This window comes from Filicampus tigris, chromosome 16 (genome assembly GCF_054856515.1).
Source record: "Filicampus tigris isolate MCC_2025a chromosome 16, RoL_Ftig_1.0, whole genome shotgun sequence".
In the NCBI taxonomy this organism is placed as follows: Eukaryota; Metazoa; Chordata; class Actinopteri; order Syngnathiformes; family Syngnathidae; genus Filicampus; species Filicampus tigris.
In genome coordinates, this window is record NC_141232.1 from 7335143 (window position 1) to 7352596 (window position 17454).

Genomic DNA, 17454 nt, shown 5'->3' on the forward strand with positions numbered 1-17454 from the left:
AAGCACGGTATCAAAGTGCGATGACCATTTCATAGGTTTTTCCCGAAGCAAGAAAACGTGAGGGTCAATTCCTCGATGCTTGAGTCTTTAATTTTCGTGTTGCTTAATCACTGGATTGCATTTGGCAGTAAATGATCCCGTCAGTCTCATTTATTAGCAACCCTATTTTAACCAATGCAATAATATTTGAGCAGCTGGTCAAGGTCAAAGCTCCTGAACATACAAGCTACTTAGTACTCGTTATCGACGAAAAAAAAAACAAGAATAAACAAATAGCCGATAAGAACTTAGGCCTCACGTGCAGTCAGCAAGCGAACCTATTGACACTAAAATTGTGACCAGAGTTTGAGATAAGATCAACATCTGGCTTACGTCCACGTGCTCGGTTGTTTTCCTTGCGGACTGTTGCCAGGCAACCAAACAGAGCAGGCGTCACACTTGTGGCTACTTGTTTTTACTTAAAGTTAGCAGTCAGTTAAATGTACATTATTAAAAAAAAAAAAAGGCCCAACTTCTCTTTCCAAGTTCCTCAAATCTCCAGAGAACATACAAAAATAAAGACAAACCAGGACATTATAAAGCTGCATTTTGTACCAGATACAATAATAAAATACACAATAATGCTACATTAAGAGGTTAGAAATACAAAGAAGGGTGATGGGGGAGAAAAAAAAAGTATAATGATTTTTCTTTTTAAAACATCTTAGAATATACAATGTTATTTTTTCGCAACTAGCCAAGAGTTTTAGTTGTAGAAAGTGCATTCTATACAGCAAAGAAAGGAGGAGTATCATCATCATTGTTCGGCCATCTTAGCAAAAACATGAAAATAAAAGAATGTACTGCGGACAAAGCTTGGATGGCCAAGTGTGTGGTCAACAAAGCAGGGAGGTGCTTTGCTTTTTTTTCTTCTTTTTTCTTTTTTTAGGTGTAGAAACATTTGTTTTTGCTAGGGTCCCTTCCACATCACCCACTATTCTCCTCCTTTCCTTGCCTTACAAGAGAAAAAAAAAAAAAAAACACTCAATGTCAACTAATTTCAAACGCAGCCTGGACTGCGGCCTGTTCCACAATACAATCGCAGCTTCCCTGCGCCTTGCCCACGCAGCGCTAAAGTGCAGAGAATACACGCAAAAAGAAAGGGGGGGAGGGGGAAGGCATCAGATAAGACAAAGAGCCGTATTGCAACTGGATGATGAGCTGATAATGAAGTGGAGCTAAGAGCCACACAAACACAAACTGCAGGTCCAACCAATCAGACAGAGGACGCCTTAAATTACTCAGTTTCACCACTGCAGGCTAAATACTGTAGAATGATGGTCACAGTCAATTTAATGCTACTGTCTGCCCAAATACAAGCTCATTGGTATCAAACAAACTTGTTCCAAAATAGTCAGTACTGCGCAACAGGATGTTTGTCCACCGTTTTGACACCGTCAACCACATTTAAATTTGGTTGTGCCACAAAACACACAACCACGATACGCCCCTCCAACTGCATCGTACTGCCCTTGAGTTTGTCATCTTCTGCGAACCAGGAAGTAGCTTGATAACCAACAAACAATTTTGTTAGCCTTGCGGGGAGGTCTGTGCTCTCCTGTGCGATCTTTTCAAGTGAGATCCTAACAGTGGGCTCAGATTTGCGCAGTACTGAACATCAGATAACAGTCAAAGCTCTACATCCTTTAAAGGAAAAAACGACATTCACACCATCGGCTGGTAAATTTTGTTACCAATGTAATCGCTCGCGCTTGTGACCGACTTGATCGCGTACAAGTAACGGGAAACTGCAAGGTGTCTGCCATTTTGTCCGCTGCGGTGAGGCCAAAAACGAGACGCATAAAAACAGTGAGTGTCCTTCTGCGTAGGCAACATTCAACGGGCTTAAGACGCAGCCGTGCGGTACCAAGGTCCAAAAACGACCTTGCAAAAACCTTCACAGCGCCAAAGCAAACCGAGCAACTCGTGCATGTGTGTGTATAGTGAGAATGTGAAGTGAGTTTTAACGTGGCGACCCGTATTATTGGCAGCAGCGTGGCAGAAATGGAGAAAAGGAGGGAGGGTTTGGATCCTAATTGGCGGGGCGGCCGCACGTAGGCGGCCCCTCACAGTGGCAGTATGGGACGAGAGAATAGGTTGCGCTCATCTGTTTGCGTCCTGCAAAACCTGAGTTTCTTCAAAATGATCGTATCCTGCTCCGGTCCACGTGAGCGTGCCCCCCTGCAGTGGGGTTTGGGGGTGGGGGAAATATGAACAGCGAAGCCAAAATTAAGAAATTGCGTCTACTGGAATGGAAAGCACCATTAAACCACAATGAATCTCATTACATCAGATCCAACAGTTCAATTTTAAGTCTTAAAAAAAAAAAAAGAGAGAAAATAAAACTCCTCTCCCGCACACTGGAGTCCATGGCACTGCGTTCTTGCGCAACTGGTAGAACCAGCGACAACATTCACAGAATATTTTTGACCTCCAGGGGGGAAAAAAAAAAAAAAGTTCACTCACAATCCACTTGAGAATACTTGCCACATGTAAAACATGTGTAGCTTGTCTTAAATAGGAGGTCCGTATCAGACTGAGTCTTTCAAACACACATGTAAAATGTGTTCCAGAGGCGCACCCTTACATGAATTGCTTTGTGACGGGCTGCTCAGGAGGTCCAAGATTTTAACAACAGATTCACGGAAATGCTTTGACCAACACGGGCTGGCTGTATCATTAAGCCACGTTTCCACCAAACAGTCCACTTTAATTGGCTTCAGCATGGTATGGTTTGATTGTTTTGACGTACTGGCACGGACAGGAACGTCAACACGACCAATTTAAAAAATGTCCACTTTTTTTTAGACCCGTATTCACCTTGGAATTACATTTTCTCATGGTGGAACGGTAGATGTATTTTTTTTTTTTTTTTACAGTCCGGATCTGTCAGTATGGTACAGAGGTCAACCGATTTGCCCCATGGACCGTCAGGTGAGGTTTGGGTAACTGTGTAACTGCTTTGCGCTGTAGCCGCACATTGAGCAGCTCAGCCTCCGGCCGTAGCAGGCAAAAACAAACACCAGACTGTTCGGTGTTAATATTACACTTGACTGCATTGGGAATCTCCTAAAAAGACACCATTGTTGTTGCCCGCAGTTCACCTGGGTTGGCCAAGGCGGGGTGACGCACTGGATCCCCCCCACGCCCCTTTTTTTTTTTTTAAGCCTAATCTTGTTAAGCCCCTGTCATTTCTGTAACAATTGTAAGACAAAAATTGTCGATGACTGAATTTTTGGCGCAATCCCTAACTTGTACCCCAAAGGAAGGGTGCTGACAAAGTGGCAGTGCAGGATATTTTAGGACTTTATACAATGGATAAAAAAAAAAAAAAAATGCATAAAGACCTGCTGAGTGAAAACGTAGCTTAACTTGGTGCCAGATGGTTGATGTAAACAAAGGACTGGGTTCAGCTAAAATATGAGCCCAGTGGTTTACATACTGTATCCAAGACGTTGTTAATGGTCCGAGTGGCTGAGGCAGTGCCCGCGGGTTGTGGTTTTCAATTCAGTGATGCTGAGAGGCTCCGGGACCCTTATCGGCAGAAGCCATGTGGTGCATGTAAGTGCTGTCTTCATGCCCACAGTGGTTGAGAGGCTCGCTCTTAAAAAGGGCCGGGGGAGGGGGCAGGTGGGAGACAGGGGGCACTGCCAGGTGGTGGTGGTGGGGGGTGTTTGAAAGGTGCTGTTGGGAGTGGTGGTGCGAGGAGGCCGTGTGGAGCTGCACATGGGTGAAGGCATGTCCCAAAGGGCCTCGTGGGGGCAAGGCCGCCCCGGGTGGGTTGAGCCCCTGGGTGGTCGCGCTGGTGACGGCCGTCGGGGTGGCCGCCGAAGGCCCTGGACCAGAAGACGATGACGAGGAGGAGGTGGAGAAAGTGCTGGCGAAGATGCCGACCGGCACGGGCGGGGCGCCGGGCTGCAGCACCAAGGGGCTGGTGACCCGGAAGCACTTCTCCTTGTGTGCCTTGAGCATGTTGGAGAAGCGGAAGCGCTGGCCGCACACCTCGCACGGGTACGGCTTCTCGCCCGTGTGAGTGCGGCGGTGGCGCTTCATGTTGGGCCGGCTGGTGAAGCTCTTGCCGCAAATCTCGCAAATGAACGGCTTCTCTCCTGTGCGGAGAAGAAAAAAGTCATTGTGGTGAGGGACGGTTTAAAATGAAACAATGGAATTAAAATGGGGATTACAGTAAGTAACAGGATAAACTGGACATGTGAAGTCAGCCTGTCACTGTTAAATTAGAGGTGCATCGATTAATCGACAGCTCATCAATTATCAAATAAATCTTTAATTATTCTGATAATCGATGAATTGTTTTGACATCTTGTTTCATTTTAAATTGTCTGTTAGATTACATATCACAGCATCTTATTGAATTACTTAAAGCGGAAGTCAACCCAAACGTATTTTTTTCAAGAATATGTTCCCAGCAGGCCCGCTAGTTGAAACACGGCATTCTGATAAATATTGCGTTTGTGGAATAAGTGTTCATCCACTTGTTTTTAGCCATCTCCGGGGGCGGCCATTTTGTCTTCTGTCGACTTAAAATGACATCACAACTGCTCACAACAATCACGGCTCGGATTCAGAAAACAGGTCAGCCGTGATTGGTCGTTGTGAGCAGTTGTGATGTCATTTTCAGTCCACAGAAGACAAAATGGCCGCCCCCAGAGATGGCTAAAAACGAGTGCATTTTGCTGCTTAACTTATATTCCACAAACGCAAAATCAATCAGAATGCCGTGTTTCAACTAGTGGGCCTGCTGGGAACATATTCCTGAAAAATATGTTTGGGTTGACTTCCGCTTTAAAGTAGTAGTAGAACAAGTACTACTATTCATTTGATTGATTTCATGTCCATACAATCCAATTTCATTCTAATAAAAATGTGAAATTGTTTCCTGGAATATTTCCTAACTTCTCAACTAAACCTCCCATGGTCACACCCTTGTGCAACCCTAATTGTGACGCTCTACTTTTGCATAGATATAGCTTCCATTTTTCTACCAAACATCACGTCTCGTTCCCGGTCGTCTTTCTTTCAAATGCTAATAAGCTTCCCTCTCCATCGGAGGCTCTGTGCCGCTGAGCCGCCCACTCGGCAGGAAGCTATTACAATTGACACTTTGAGGAGACGTGAAAATGAACAGTCGGAAGAGTCACTCTCATTAACCTCCTCCGCGCGGGTATTCAATGCGCCCGCTGGCGCCCACGCGGCCGTCCCTCCACCGGCTGCTGAAGGGCTCTCTGAAACGCCTTCATCTGCCATGTCGCCGGCAAACCAGCTTGAACATTAGAGAGGTGACAGCCATCTTGTGTAACCGCTACATTATAGTGGGAAGAATTTGTCATGAATCTGTTTGTGGGGTACAGCTCTGTGTTCTAATGCAGGGATTCTCAAAGTGAGGTCCGCCGCGCACATGGCACATGAAAATAATAAATAAATAAAATCACGAAATTACAAGTTCAAACTGTGCATAATGTTACAGAGGCTGACACCTTGTTTAACCCAGTACAGTTAAGTAATAAAATTGCATTTATCATTTTGTAACAGTTTGTTTCAATCTTTTTTCTTTTTTTTTTTTAACTTATGGGCAATATAATTTAATAAAGATGCTCAAAAAGACTTTTTTCCCAGACCAAAACCAGTATGAGTATTCACTCTTTGAGTACTCATTGATACTGAATACCCATATCTAAAATTTAATTTAATACAATGACAAAACTTTTCTTTCTGATGCAGATGATGATTCTTACTTGATGTCAGATTTTCTTTGCCTTAAATATCAGTGGCTATTATCGGCAGCCTCCACGAGCACCTGATACCTAAAAATAAGGCAGTGGCTTGCAATAAATTCAAACATACATTTGAGGAATGAAGTCTCCGCCTCGTTTTTTGACGAACACTTAAGCTTACTATGCTACTGTATTTTAAAAATGGTCGTGACGGTTGTATTTGTGGAAGTACTGTACATTAATTTTTTTTTTTCCAGGTGGCACTTAATGTAAAGTTGGACTGTTCTAAAGGGTGCAGCCGGTATTGCAGGCCTTGACTGGGTGTGTCTTTCCCCACAGCAAGGACAGGAAAGGAATTGTGTAATTACACATCACAAATAGAAGCAGTGTGGAACCCTGGAAAAAGGCTCATACCACAAAAGCTCAGTTTTGGAAAACGGCGAGGTAGCAGGCAGAGAAAATCAGAGGGATGGAATCGGCAACATGTGCGCGGCTAGTTATTACATATGCACAGCACTCCTTCATGTTGTGCGGTCCCTCTCATTAAAAAAAAAAAAAAAAAAAATGGGCGACGTCTCACTATAACATGCATTTCAACAATGCCACACACCCTTCTTCTTTTAGACGGCAGAAGCCACGTTTTCACACAGCGGTCCCGTACGGATTGCCATGGTACAGTTTAGAATGCTAAATCGTCATCTGATTTAATCAGTGTGACATCGTGGAAGTGTGAAACAGTGGATGGTGGTAATTAATTCAACAACAAAGTGGAAAGCCACATTAAAAAAACAAAAAAAAACCAGAAATGTCTTAAAGGCTGGATTTACACGGCATGTACAAGTGAACTCCATGCATGCAGTTCCGGGTGCGAGGTGGCATGTTAACTTCTGTTTGGCATTTAAGGCGTAGTGACAACATGGGGAAAAATGTTAAAACTCAAAGGATGACGCTGAATATTGGCAAAATAAGTACAACTTTGGACTACAAACACTGAGTAAACCAGACATCTTGAGCAGAGAGAAAAAGGCGGTGGGAAAAATGCAAAGTGAGCCCAATAGGAAGCCCGAACCAGAGGCCAGGAACTAAATTTAGTTGAGGGAACGCTTTGACATTGAGAAAATGTGAATTCACGGACTATCCTACAGTGGCTCCATACTCAAGCCGACCACGTGCTCAGTTCCTCACCTGTATGCGTTTTCATGTGCTCGTCAAAATACTGCTTCATGTTGAAGTCTTTGCCGCACCACTGGCACATGAACTGCTTGTGCCCAATGTGGATGCTCATGTGTGAGCGCAGCTGGTATTTGTACTGGAAGCGCTCGTCGCAGTTCTGGAGGTTCACATAACACAAACATACATCGGGTCAAACAAATTCCTCAAAATCAACAAAATGCAGATTATGTTTGCATACTGAGACTGCTCACTGACAGCACCTGGCGAAAATCAAGCCAGGGGTGGCAGTGTGGGCCGAGACCACAGAGGAGAGTGGCCTAGAAGTTACACGCTGCTATAATAAGCCAATAATAACACGCTAGAGGGGGAGGGTGATTTAATCAGAGCGGCTCCACCCGTGCACACATGGCATCTGAAAAGCCGCGGGTGAAGGACAACGCTCCATCTGTCCATTTGAATTCATAAAGGTGGGACGTGAAAATGCCAAGAATAAATACAAATGTAAAGTTCAGGAACTCCCACAACAGTTTTGTGTTGTTTTTATACAGTCTCTTCATATAGACAAAAGTACACTTAAATTAAGACCCCTGTAAAGAAAATTCAGGAATTTGTTTCTAAATAAATGATATGTTTTAAGATAATTGCTGAAAATATACAAAGATTAAGATCTATATAGTACTCAATTGTGAAGATAGTGTTAAACTCCTTTTTTAAACATGGCTAAAATGGCACCCAATGGTCCCGGTTACGCAATTCACAGTTGCTTATTTATAATTACTTGGCCCATTTGTACGGCTACAGCATTTAATTAGCTAGCTAGCTAGCTAGCTAGCTATACCTCCACTGCATAAATGCATCTTCCCTGGATGTGACGAATTACAGAACAGCTCAGTGTCTCGGAGCCCGCTGTCAGTGCGCCGGCTGAGAGAAACGCCGGTTAGCTTGCAAGCTAGCTGATGGCTACAGCCTCTCGTCGCGGCGTGCAAAGCCTAGCGATACACACAAGCCACCGAAGGCTTTAAGCACATATATTTTGGCAGCTCTAACCACAAAAACAACCTCGCTGGAGACTGCTAGCATAGATGTCTACAACATTGCTATACTTTTTTTTTTTTTTCCCAAACAGACTGATGGGTGTGGATCGCATCTGCTGCCAAGTGTCATATAGAACAGTTTACTAGAATGATGCAACAATGTTCCATGGTTCCATCAGAACGCAACCCCCCCCCCAAAAAAAAACATGTAATTGTGCCATTTATTGTGTACCGAAAACACAAAGTTTGAACTGGGCTGGTGACATCTTACCTCGCAACGGAAGGGCTTCTCTCCAGAATGCTGCAACGAGTGCACCTTGAGGGACATGCTGCGCTTGAACGACTTGCCGCAGGTCTCGCAGGTGAATGGCATGTCCTTGGTGTGAGCTGTGCGTGTTGACAGGAAAGACATACGGCTTGAGACAGCGAGAAAAGAAGCGCGAGATGAAGACGAATCACATTCAACATTACATTGAGTTTTAACTCCCAAGACGTCAGTTCAGCGAGACACCTATTCAATCCTCAAAACGGGGTTCACACAAAACAGAATGTGAGTAGTTCAAGTTTCTTTTTTTGTTTCAAAATGACTGTCATAAATCATTCTCTACATTTTTTTTTTCACGATTCACAATGCAGTATAGCTCATTCATTTCATATTTTATGATGGTTAATTCCTTTGAAATTCATTTCAAATCCACTGCGGTGGTGTTTAAACCCAAAAATATGACAATTGTGTTAATGTCCCAATTTTTATGGATCTGACTGTATAACACCGCCACATACTGTAGATGATAATGGTTAGCCCATCTATGGAATTTCCCATTATATGCTAGCATTAAGCCAGTGGAGGCTATGTCATTGTTTTAAGTACATGCGTTAAATAATATGATTGTCTGTCAAAATATGTAAGGTTGGGGACTGCTGCTGTGAAGGATCCAGTGAACCATAAATATGCAAACAGGTAAAATTGCTTCTACAATGTATGACAATGGCAGAAAGGGGTCGTCTTTGAGTGTCATTTGGACTGTCATCCTTAACTCACCAACCATGTGCTTGCGGACGTGGGCCATGGTGTAGAACTTCTTCTCGCAGATCTCGCATGAGAACTTCTTCTCGGCGTAGCCGTGCACAATCTTGATGTGCTCATGCAGCGACCACAGCTTCTTGAAGGATTTGTTACAGGAGACGCACTGGAAATAATATATTAACAACAGCAATTGAAAGGGGCAATGGCGCGCATTAGCAATACATGCAATGAGTATGAACGGTCTTGCATTTTGTGTACTGAATATTTTCTTATAGTTTAGCTCCCTCTGCTGGCTGACAACGAGTCCAACAACGCATACCATTGGGGAATACGGCAAAGCCAAGACATCAAAATTTAAACTTCAATACACCCAGCTGAAACCATTCAAATCAAACGTACAGCAAAAAGCTTTGACATGAGCACACACATGACAAAAATCTGTATTAATCTTCTTAAGGTAGATATAAATTGAACCAACTGAGTGATTCTTGTCCTATTTGAGGCACTTACCTGACTACAGTCTAATTTAGTCATTTTCAATACAATATCACCATTTGTGTAATAGTAATATCCTTAAAATGTCTTCATTGTATTTTTGTAGTTTATTTTAATTGCATTACATACAGTGTTATTCGCAGAGGCTAGGGAACAAACCCTGCCGCAAACAGCGAAACCCTGCGAATAAGTGACGGCCCTTTTATAGTTTACAATTGCCTATTGAGGCCACAAGATGGTGGCAAAGAGCTATTTTCTCTCAAGGAATCACTTCCGAGCTTCTTGGCACCAAGACGCCAGCAGAGATACACATTTATTGCTTTGGCCTAAGCAGGGAAACTTTTTTTTTTTTTTCAAATAAATAATGTAGGATATGTCCAGCAAATGTTAATACGCGAATTATAAATATGCACAAATTTACTGTGCTTTTAGCTGAGCCTCTAATTTGTGTTTACCTGTCATTGCTCAGGACATGCTGTGATGTAAAAAAAAAAAAAAAAAAGACACACACACACGAGCAAGGGAGACATACAACCGAGACTCCAACCCAGGACCTGGTGAAGCAGACGTGCCAAACTCGAGTGAGTGAAGAGTGTGAAGCATGTGCCTTCTCACCTGGATGTTCTTCTCGCAGTCGGTCTGCTGGTGCAAGGCCAGCTCGCTCTCCAGGACAAACTTCTTGCCGCACTTGTCACAGATCTGCATCCTCCTGTGCGTTACGTTCATGTGCTTCTCCAGGTACCAGCGCGTGTTGAACACGCGAGGGCACTTTTCGCACGCCAGCATCTCCTTCTCCGCCTCGGCCTTGCCGCTGGGCACCACGGCGCCCGCAGACTGCGGTGGGGCAGAGCGCCGCTGGCTCTTTGCCGTCTCGGCGTGCTTCCGTCGCCCCCTGGTGGTCATCCCGGAAGCTGTTGAGTTTAGAGCCGTCCGGAGACTCTTCCTCTGCGGCTGGCCGGAAGCTCCGCTCGCACCTCTGTGGGCCCTCTTTGCCTTCGTCCTTCGACTTTCGATCTCCTCATCCTTGTCATCGTCCCCATCGGGGCTCTCTTCACCCTCTTCGCCATCGTCGTCATCCTCGCTGCAACCTCTCTCCGAATCGTCTCCGGCCGCGCCGCCTTTGTTGTCGCCCTTGGATACGTGGAGGGTCTGATTGTTGAGGTTTACCTCCACGATGATCTGCTCGCGCTTAAAACCCTCCTCCTCGCCGTCCTCCTCCTCTTCGTCGTCGTCGTCATCTTCGGTCTCCTCTGAGGTTATCTCGTCCGCCTGCGTGCATATGTCTTGTCCCGCCGCGCCCTCACGGAAATACTGCTGAGCGGCGTCGGCCGCCGCCGTCTTAGTTGCCATTTTGTTGTCCACCAGGACCGAGTAGGGCTTGCCACCCGCCTCCTTCTTGAAGAGCTTGCCTGTCAGGTCCACTTCAGGGATCGGGGGGTGGTAGTAGGACTGCGACACCTGCGGCCTGCGGCCCTCCTCCTGCGACATCCCGCCCAGGCAGGGGACAGAGACTTCCTCCTTGAGGCTTTGGCAGGATTTCATGAAACGTTATGATGCTGAAGTGACTCCACTAGGAGGGGTAAGGTGCACCAAATCCCCACCTTCCCTCGACAGGAAGGAGGGGATAAGGTGTATGAGACAGTCAACCGGATTCAAACAAAGCGTTCATGTCGTCCAGGGTGAGAAACTACATTGGAAAGGGATACAACCTGTGGCGAGTGCGCCTCCATGAACTTTAAAATGACAGCAGACGAAGATTAAGCTCCTGTGAAGGGCAGAGCAGGTAAGGGAGAAGAAAGGAACACCTCACGTCTTCCTGCCATCCGGGGACATGAACAGAGCATCACCTACGACAAGCAAAAACACACACTGATGAGTTTCGGGGGGGAAAGAAAAAAAACTCCCTTCCGCTGTCATGCTATGAAAAAAAAACTACAGCGGACCGACAGCGATGCTCATAAAAGTCACAAATGCATTTGCGCGGCTGCGAATACAAGTGAAAACCACAAGTCCTCACAAACGACTGGGTGTGGTCTAACTCAATGCAATACATGTTTTACATGCTATAGAGGTTGCGTGAAGTCGACAGATAATCAGTGCTCAAGAATCATCCGTCAAGCCATCCATTTTCGGAACCATTTGTCAATTAAAGCCACAGAAGTTGAAACAATGCATCATTTTTAATTTTTATAATAATTAAATCATTTGATCAATTCGATTAAAAATCCTGAAAAGTCCACATTAACTTAATATGCAAGTAGAAGACCACTTCTACCGATTTAGCAGAACAGGTATTTACCTTTTACAATGGAGAACTCTTTTTCACACTTAGTTCATATAAAAAAATTTTTTAAAAAGGGACGCATATGCACCATAACTCACTCAAGGATTACATCTTTGTCAATTAAGTTAGACATGTTCGTTTGACTCCCCCCCCCCATAAATATTCACAGCAGTTCACTTATTTTGTCATTTGGGACTGCCAGACTTACCAATCCCTTCCTAAATTTCTTTTTCTTTTTTTTTTTTTTCTCCAAAGTTTGCACCCGAGACATTAACCACCAACGCTTGAATATTGACAACAGTTAACATATTTTTACACAGGTATAATGAAAGACAACCGCCTCACTGTTACGAACTTCTTTTACACTTTTAGAACGTTGACTACCAGCATTTATTTGACTATTTCAACAAGGCGCAAAGCAAGGCAGGAACTGTAACCGCAACGATGGTCAAAGCATAAAAAGGCTACAAGAATGACTTGAAACGCACTCATCCAAGCGTGTGCGTGTCCCCGGCTGACTGCGAGTTGACCTCACACAACCTCACAACCTAGCTCTCCATTATGAGTGTGCAGCGGGACGGGTTGCTCGCTAGAGAAGCGCCCGCAGGAAATAAACTACAACACGTGTCTGTTCTTGCAGAAAACACAACATTTTTGTGCTGTCGCCGTGTTGCAGGTATCTTATGCTGTGCCCGCTTTAATAAACAAGTTGTACAACAGAGGCAACAAATCAGTGAAAAGAGAGGGCAGTGCAAACAAATCATAAGAAACAAGGGTTAATGGTTACCTCAACTAAAGGCCAGTATAGCATATCAGATTTAAACCGAGTTAAAAGGCATGTCCACCATAATAAAGCCAAAATAGCCAACAACATGTGATCAAGTGGAAATTGTACGAGGGGAGTTCAAGAAGCAATGAGCCCTGTTCAATTTACCCGACTTTTAGTTCATCTTTTTTCCAGAAATTTCAATAGTGGGTAGTTAAAATACTTGTTTAAATATAAACTGCTTAGAGGGGAAGTCAACGCAAACATTTTTTTTTCAAGAATATGTTCTATGCAAGCCCACTAGTTGAAACAGGGCATTCTGATAAATATTGCGTTTGTGGAGTAAGTGTTGTCATTTTCAGTCGACAGAAGACAAAACGGCCGCCCCCACAGATGGCTAAAAACGAGTGAATTTTGCTGCTTAATTTATATTCCACAAACGCAAAATTAATCCGAATGCCATGTTTCAACTGGTGGGCCTGCTGGGAACATATTCTTGAAAAATATATGTTTGAGTTGACTTCCCTTTTAAAACCAATCCACTTCAAGTCAGCGATTTTGGAAATGATGGCATCATTGAATGTCCACCAGAAGCAAAGACCTTTGATTTAATTTCTTGTTTTGGAAGAGGAACCACCAATAAAATTCTTCAAAAATATTGGACAAAGTTTATGGGGATGCTGCAATAGGCCACAGCACTGTCAAAAAGTGGGTGCCCAGGATTAGAGGTGAAGAAGAAGAGCCAAGTTTAAGTCTATCTGTTTTTTTTACTGCCCCCAGGTGGCCGAGGCGGGCACAACGAAAAAGAACAGCACTTTGATTCTATTCAATTATGCCATTATTATGTTTTTTTGTGTTTTGTTTTTTTAATGAATTACACCACATGTAAAGATCCGCTACACTAATTCACAAGTCTACATGGGCAACTAGTTGATGAATTGCTGCATCCGCCTGTGCTCATAGTCAGATACTGCCAAGTGTCTGCTTTCATGGAGGAATACAGATATTTGAGAATGTTTACTGTTGAGAGGCTGACATTTGGACAATTTCAAGTTGAACAAGTAAAGATTAATTGATTTTCAAAATCGGTGACAATCAATTTGATTGATCAGTTCATTGTTGCACCTCTAAACTGTTTTAGAATAATCTAATCTAAAATAAATGCACAATATTGTCTTTGTACAAGTTTGACAATTGATAATCCCTTCAAAATCACAAACGAGAACCTCCTTGAATACCGTATGCTAACACATTCTGAGAATGGAAAGGTAACGAGCACTCGGGAAAAGTGAGCTCGGTTGTGATGGAGCGACTGGGCCGTATTTGACACAAAGCCGACTAGATTATCCCGAGTGTGGATGACAGGGGAATACAAACTGCATGAAAATAAAAGCCCCCACTGGCACGCTAGCGGCTTATAATATCCCATTTCGCCCTTCACAAATTAACCTGATTAACAACCCAAGCACATGCACGACGTGTGGTTACGCAACGCCCGTACTGAGCAAAAATGCCTCCACTGCTTCGTATTATTGTTGATGAGTCATTTGAGAGTTTCACTCAGCGTGAAAAAATGCACTTTGATGTGGCAAATTTCAGAATTCTCAATATCTATTGTATATTGCAGAGAGAATTCCTCTCAGGTCTGGGGTTTATGTGGACGTAATTTAAAAAAAAAAAACAAAAAAAAACATTGACTAATCTTAACTGAGATGCATCGTAATTCTAGCAAAATCAAAGTGCTATAAATGGACTTCTATTGTGCCTCAACAGAAACTAGCAAGAAACCAAAAACTGGTTTCATATGGGGTAGGCCGCAACGTGACTCACACAAACACCGGATATGAATGAGTGTGGCTTTTAGATGACAGGATGGAAGCTTCATACTGCAAACCCCATGGCGCAGTACTATGAGCAACAACATAAAATGGGGCAAGTGTTCACAAGTGTGGAGTTGACAGTGACCTGGGAAGCACTCAAGCTTGCTGGTGCTCAGACTTTAATGAGCTTTTCACCGCTTGCAGGGAAGGAACCGTGCGAGGGTTCACATTCCACACTCTTGGCAAACTCGTAAGACCTTAACCCGCTCACTGTGTGCAGCGCTGCAGGGGTCCCCCACGCCTCGCTAGGTATTTTACCCCCAATCATGTCCTTTGGAAAATATGAATATTACAAGAAATAAATCAAAATAGAGATATACTTTCTTGACCATTTTTACAAGAATAAAGGAAGAAAAAATATGTTGTAATTTTATGAGAATTAATGTGTAATATTTGGAGAAAAGTGACCGAATGGTATGACAAAAAAAAGTCTTGAGTATCTCAGTACCAAAACCTAGACTATACTAGACAGGGAAGAAAAGTCATTGGGCTCACTGATTACTTGCACAAATAACAGTAGAGGAAGATTGTTTCACTTAGGCTGCACTAAGTGACAACACAAAACAACAAGTCTCCTACTGCTGAAGGAAAGTTTTAGTGGTTTTGAAAGAGTGACTTTCTAAGACCGCGGTATACCTTGAAACTGGTAACTGGCGCTTGCCTACACCTAATTTCCCCATATCGTTATGTAACGTTACGAATAACATAACGTCATTTTCCCAGTAGCATTAGGTCTTTTGTACAAGCAGTTACGATATTTTAATCATAACACTACAACTTTCCCTACAACAGATTTCTTTTCCTGTAAGGTGACTAGTTTTTGCATGTCGTTTCGACTTTTCACTCTCATGAAATTTTGCACCGACAATTAGGAATTTCTCCCATAATGCTATGACTTTTTACCTCTATCATTACTTTTCAGTCGTATGACTTTTCCGACACATGAGAACTTTTCTGCATGCAAAATGACAATGTTTTTGTATGTGGTGGTTGTTACTAGTTTTGTCTTTCCAGCTAAAGACCAATACTTCCTAAAAAATATATCAAAATATAAAATGTCATCGTTGACAAGTTGTTAAATAAAAGATAGTTTGTCAGCGTTGCAACAAATGGGCATCTCATTTAAGTGTTCAGCTCAAATCTCGACTAGGCTCTGTTTGCGTTTGCCATTTTTTGGAGCAAAGTGGTGAACCACCATTCCACATCATTTTTGAAATTATGGCTGCAGTTAGGTTGCGTTTCTCGACTTTCTCTGGTTGTATGTTGGTAATGCCAGTCAATGGTTAACCACGTTGTAACCGAGAAGCGAGCAAAGGGTTAAAACAAACGCAGAAAACTGCACCAACACAGCACAGGCCCCGGTTAACTTGAGCTACTTAGCAAGCTAAGCTACTCCCCCAACCATAGGTATCAACCTGTACACACATGACAAGCTAACTTGGCTACGTTGGCTGAAAAGAGCTGGTCAAATATTCCACTACAATTACACCACCGGTCAAAATATTACAAAAAAAGAGCAAAGCTTAACGTCGTGTTCCCCAAATAATTAAGACAACACTTTCACTTTTGTTTTTAAACCAGTCCAAATCCGCCCAACGCGATGCTAGTTAGCATCGAGCTAACGCTAACGTCAGATGTTTGAGCAGCGGCAACTCAACAACGTCGACACGGACCGTCAAGGAGGAAAAAAAGTGTGTCAGATTTCGGGAAAATCGTAAATTAAAAAACACACGCACACACCCAAAAGCCACATTTAATTTGTGTTACTGGTCGGGAGTTTACGATAGGAAGGTTATCTATAAAATGCCAAATAATGAAAACCAGGGGTGCTGTATTGACACCCTGGGTCGATCGACGCTGTCACAAAGTCGGCCGCTCACTGAAGCTAGTCACCGCAGCTTCACCACCAGCTACCGGTGAGCAATGAGCGCATCCTCCTGTCATGCAAATAAGCGAGCCGGAATGAAGTTGCTGGCTAGCTGGCTAGCCGGATGGTTGACTGACTTGTTGGTTGTTTGGTTGGCAGGCTTACCTACGCGACCTCCTCCCGGAGCCCATGCAAGCAGGGTAGCTCACGATCCGGGTCTCATGTGCTTCTTCAACCGCTGTCCCGAGATGAACCGTGACGCGGGACCTTTGGAGACGGGTGCCCACCGGCGACCTGCGCCACCCTGCTGGCGATGCGTGGCCCGGCCGAGCTTGAGTGGTTCGCTTGTTGCTCTGACGTCGGCGTCCCGCGATCATCCCAGTCAGGCTGGCCAGGCCGCCTTCGCCTCGTCGCCGCCGCCGTCTGGAGGACAGGCGCGCGGCTGTCTGGGCTGGGGACGCGCGCGCACCCACCTGAGATCTTCGATGGATGGATGAATTCATTAAAGAATGAAACGATTAAATGACGGTAATCCATCATCTATATGGATGTCCAATGCGCTAAAAAGTATTGAAGTGGTCCTTCAAACGATTAATATTGTCTAAAAGGAATGATAAATTCAATCGCACCAGCTAAATTCTTAAAATGAAGAAAAATCACTAACGTTCCCTCACTTTGATGTTTCCCTTGAAGGATTCTAATCAGGATAATACATTTAGAAATGTATTAAATGAGGGATTCTGCATAAATGATTTTGAAATGTCTTCCAAATGAATAAAGTTGCTTGGGTTTTGACTGAACTACTGCCTACTTCTTATTATACAGTATTACAAATATGGGATTTTAGCCCATTTATATATATACAATGATCTACATAAGTATGAGTAAAATGTATTAAATAAAAATGTGAATATAAAACTAGGCTCTGACCAATAAGGATTTTTTGAGGCTGCTGACAATATTTGGCTGTATATAATTCCGATAACTGACTCATCTAAAAAAAAAAAAAGCCCATTTGTATAGATTTTAGAATGGTAAATATTGGCAGATTCATCAGTCAGGCTCAATATAAAACAATGAGATATAACAATCGTCAGCGACGTATAAAATAATGGCCAGTCATATTTTGACCCAAAATATATACATATATTTGTTGC

General features: G+C 43.5%; 1 protein-coding gene and 1 long non-coding RNA gene across 2 annotated transcripts; one reads left to right on the forward strand and one right to left on the reverse strand.

The window, feature by feature from the left end:
• Positions 1-72: 72 nt before the first annotated feature.
• On the reverse strand, positions 73-16741 carry znf652 (zinc finger protein 652). Its single transcript, XM_086055986.1, has 7 exons — positions 16463-16741; positions 11210-11347; positions 10116-11070; positions 9021-9168; positions 8250-8365; positions 6957-7101; positions 73-4148 (listed from the first exon to the last, which is right to left on the reverse strand). Exons 3-7 carry the CDS (start codon positions 11040-11042, stop codon positions 3547-3549), a joined length of 1938 nt encoding a protein of 645 aa, XP_085912112.1. The 5' UTR covers positions 11043-11070; positions 11210-11347; positions 16463-16741; the 3' UTR covers positions 73-3546.
• LOC147134426 (uncharacterized) lies at positions 15849-17097 on the forward strand. Its single transcript, XR_015090146.1, has 2 exons — positions 15849-16346; positions 16457-17097. It is a non-coding gene; the product is annotated as an uncharacterized LOC147134426 (long non-coding RNA).
• Positions 17098-17454: the final 357 nt, after the last annotated feature.

Coding starts and splice junctions, on each gene's coding strand:
- znf652 (XM_086055986.1), bottom strand. CDS start 11,042: ATGAAATCCTGCCAAAGCCTCAAGGAGGAAGTCTCTGTCCCCTGCCTG. Junction 8,366..9,020: donor CGTCCGCAAGCACATGGTTG/GTGAGTTAAGGA, acceptor CAACACGCACAG/CTCACACCAAGGACATGCCA. Junction 4,149..6,956: donor GCACATGAAAACGCATACAG/GTGAGGAACTGA, acceptor TTCTCCGCACAG/GAGAGAAGCCGTTCATTTGC.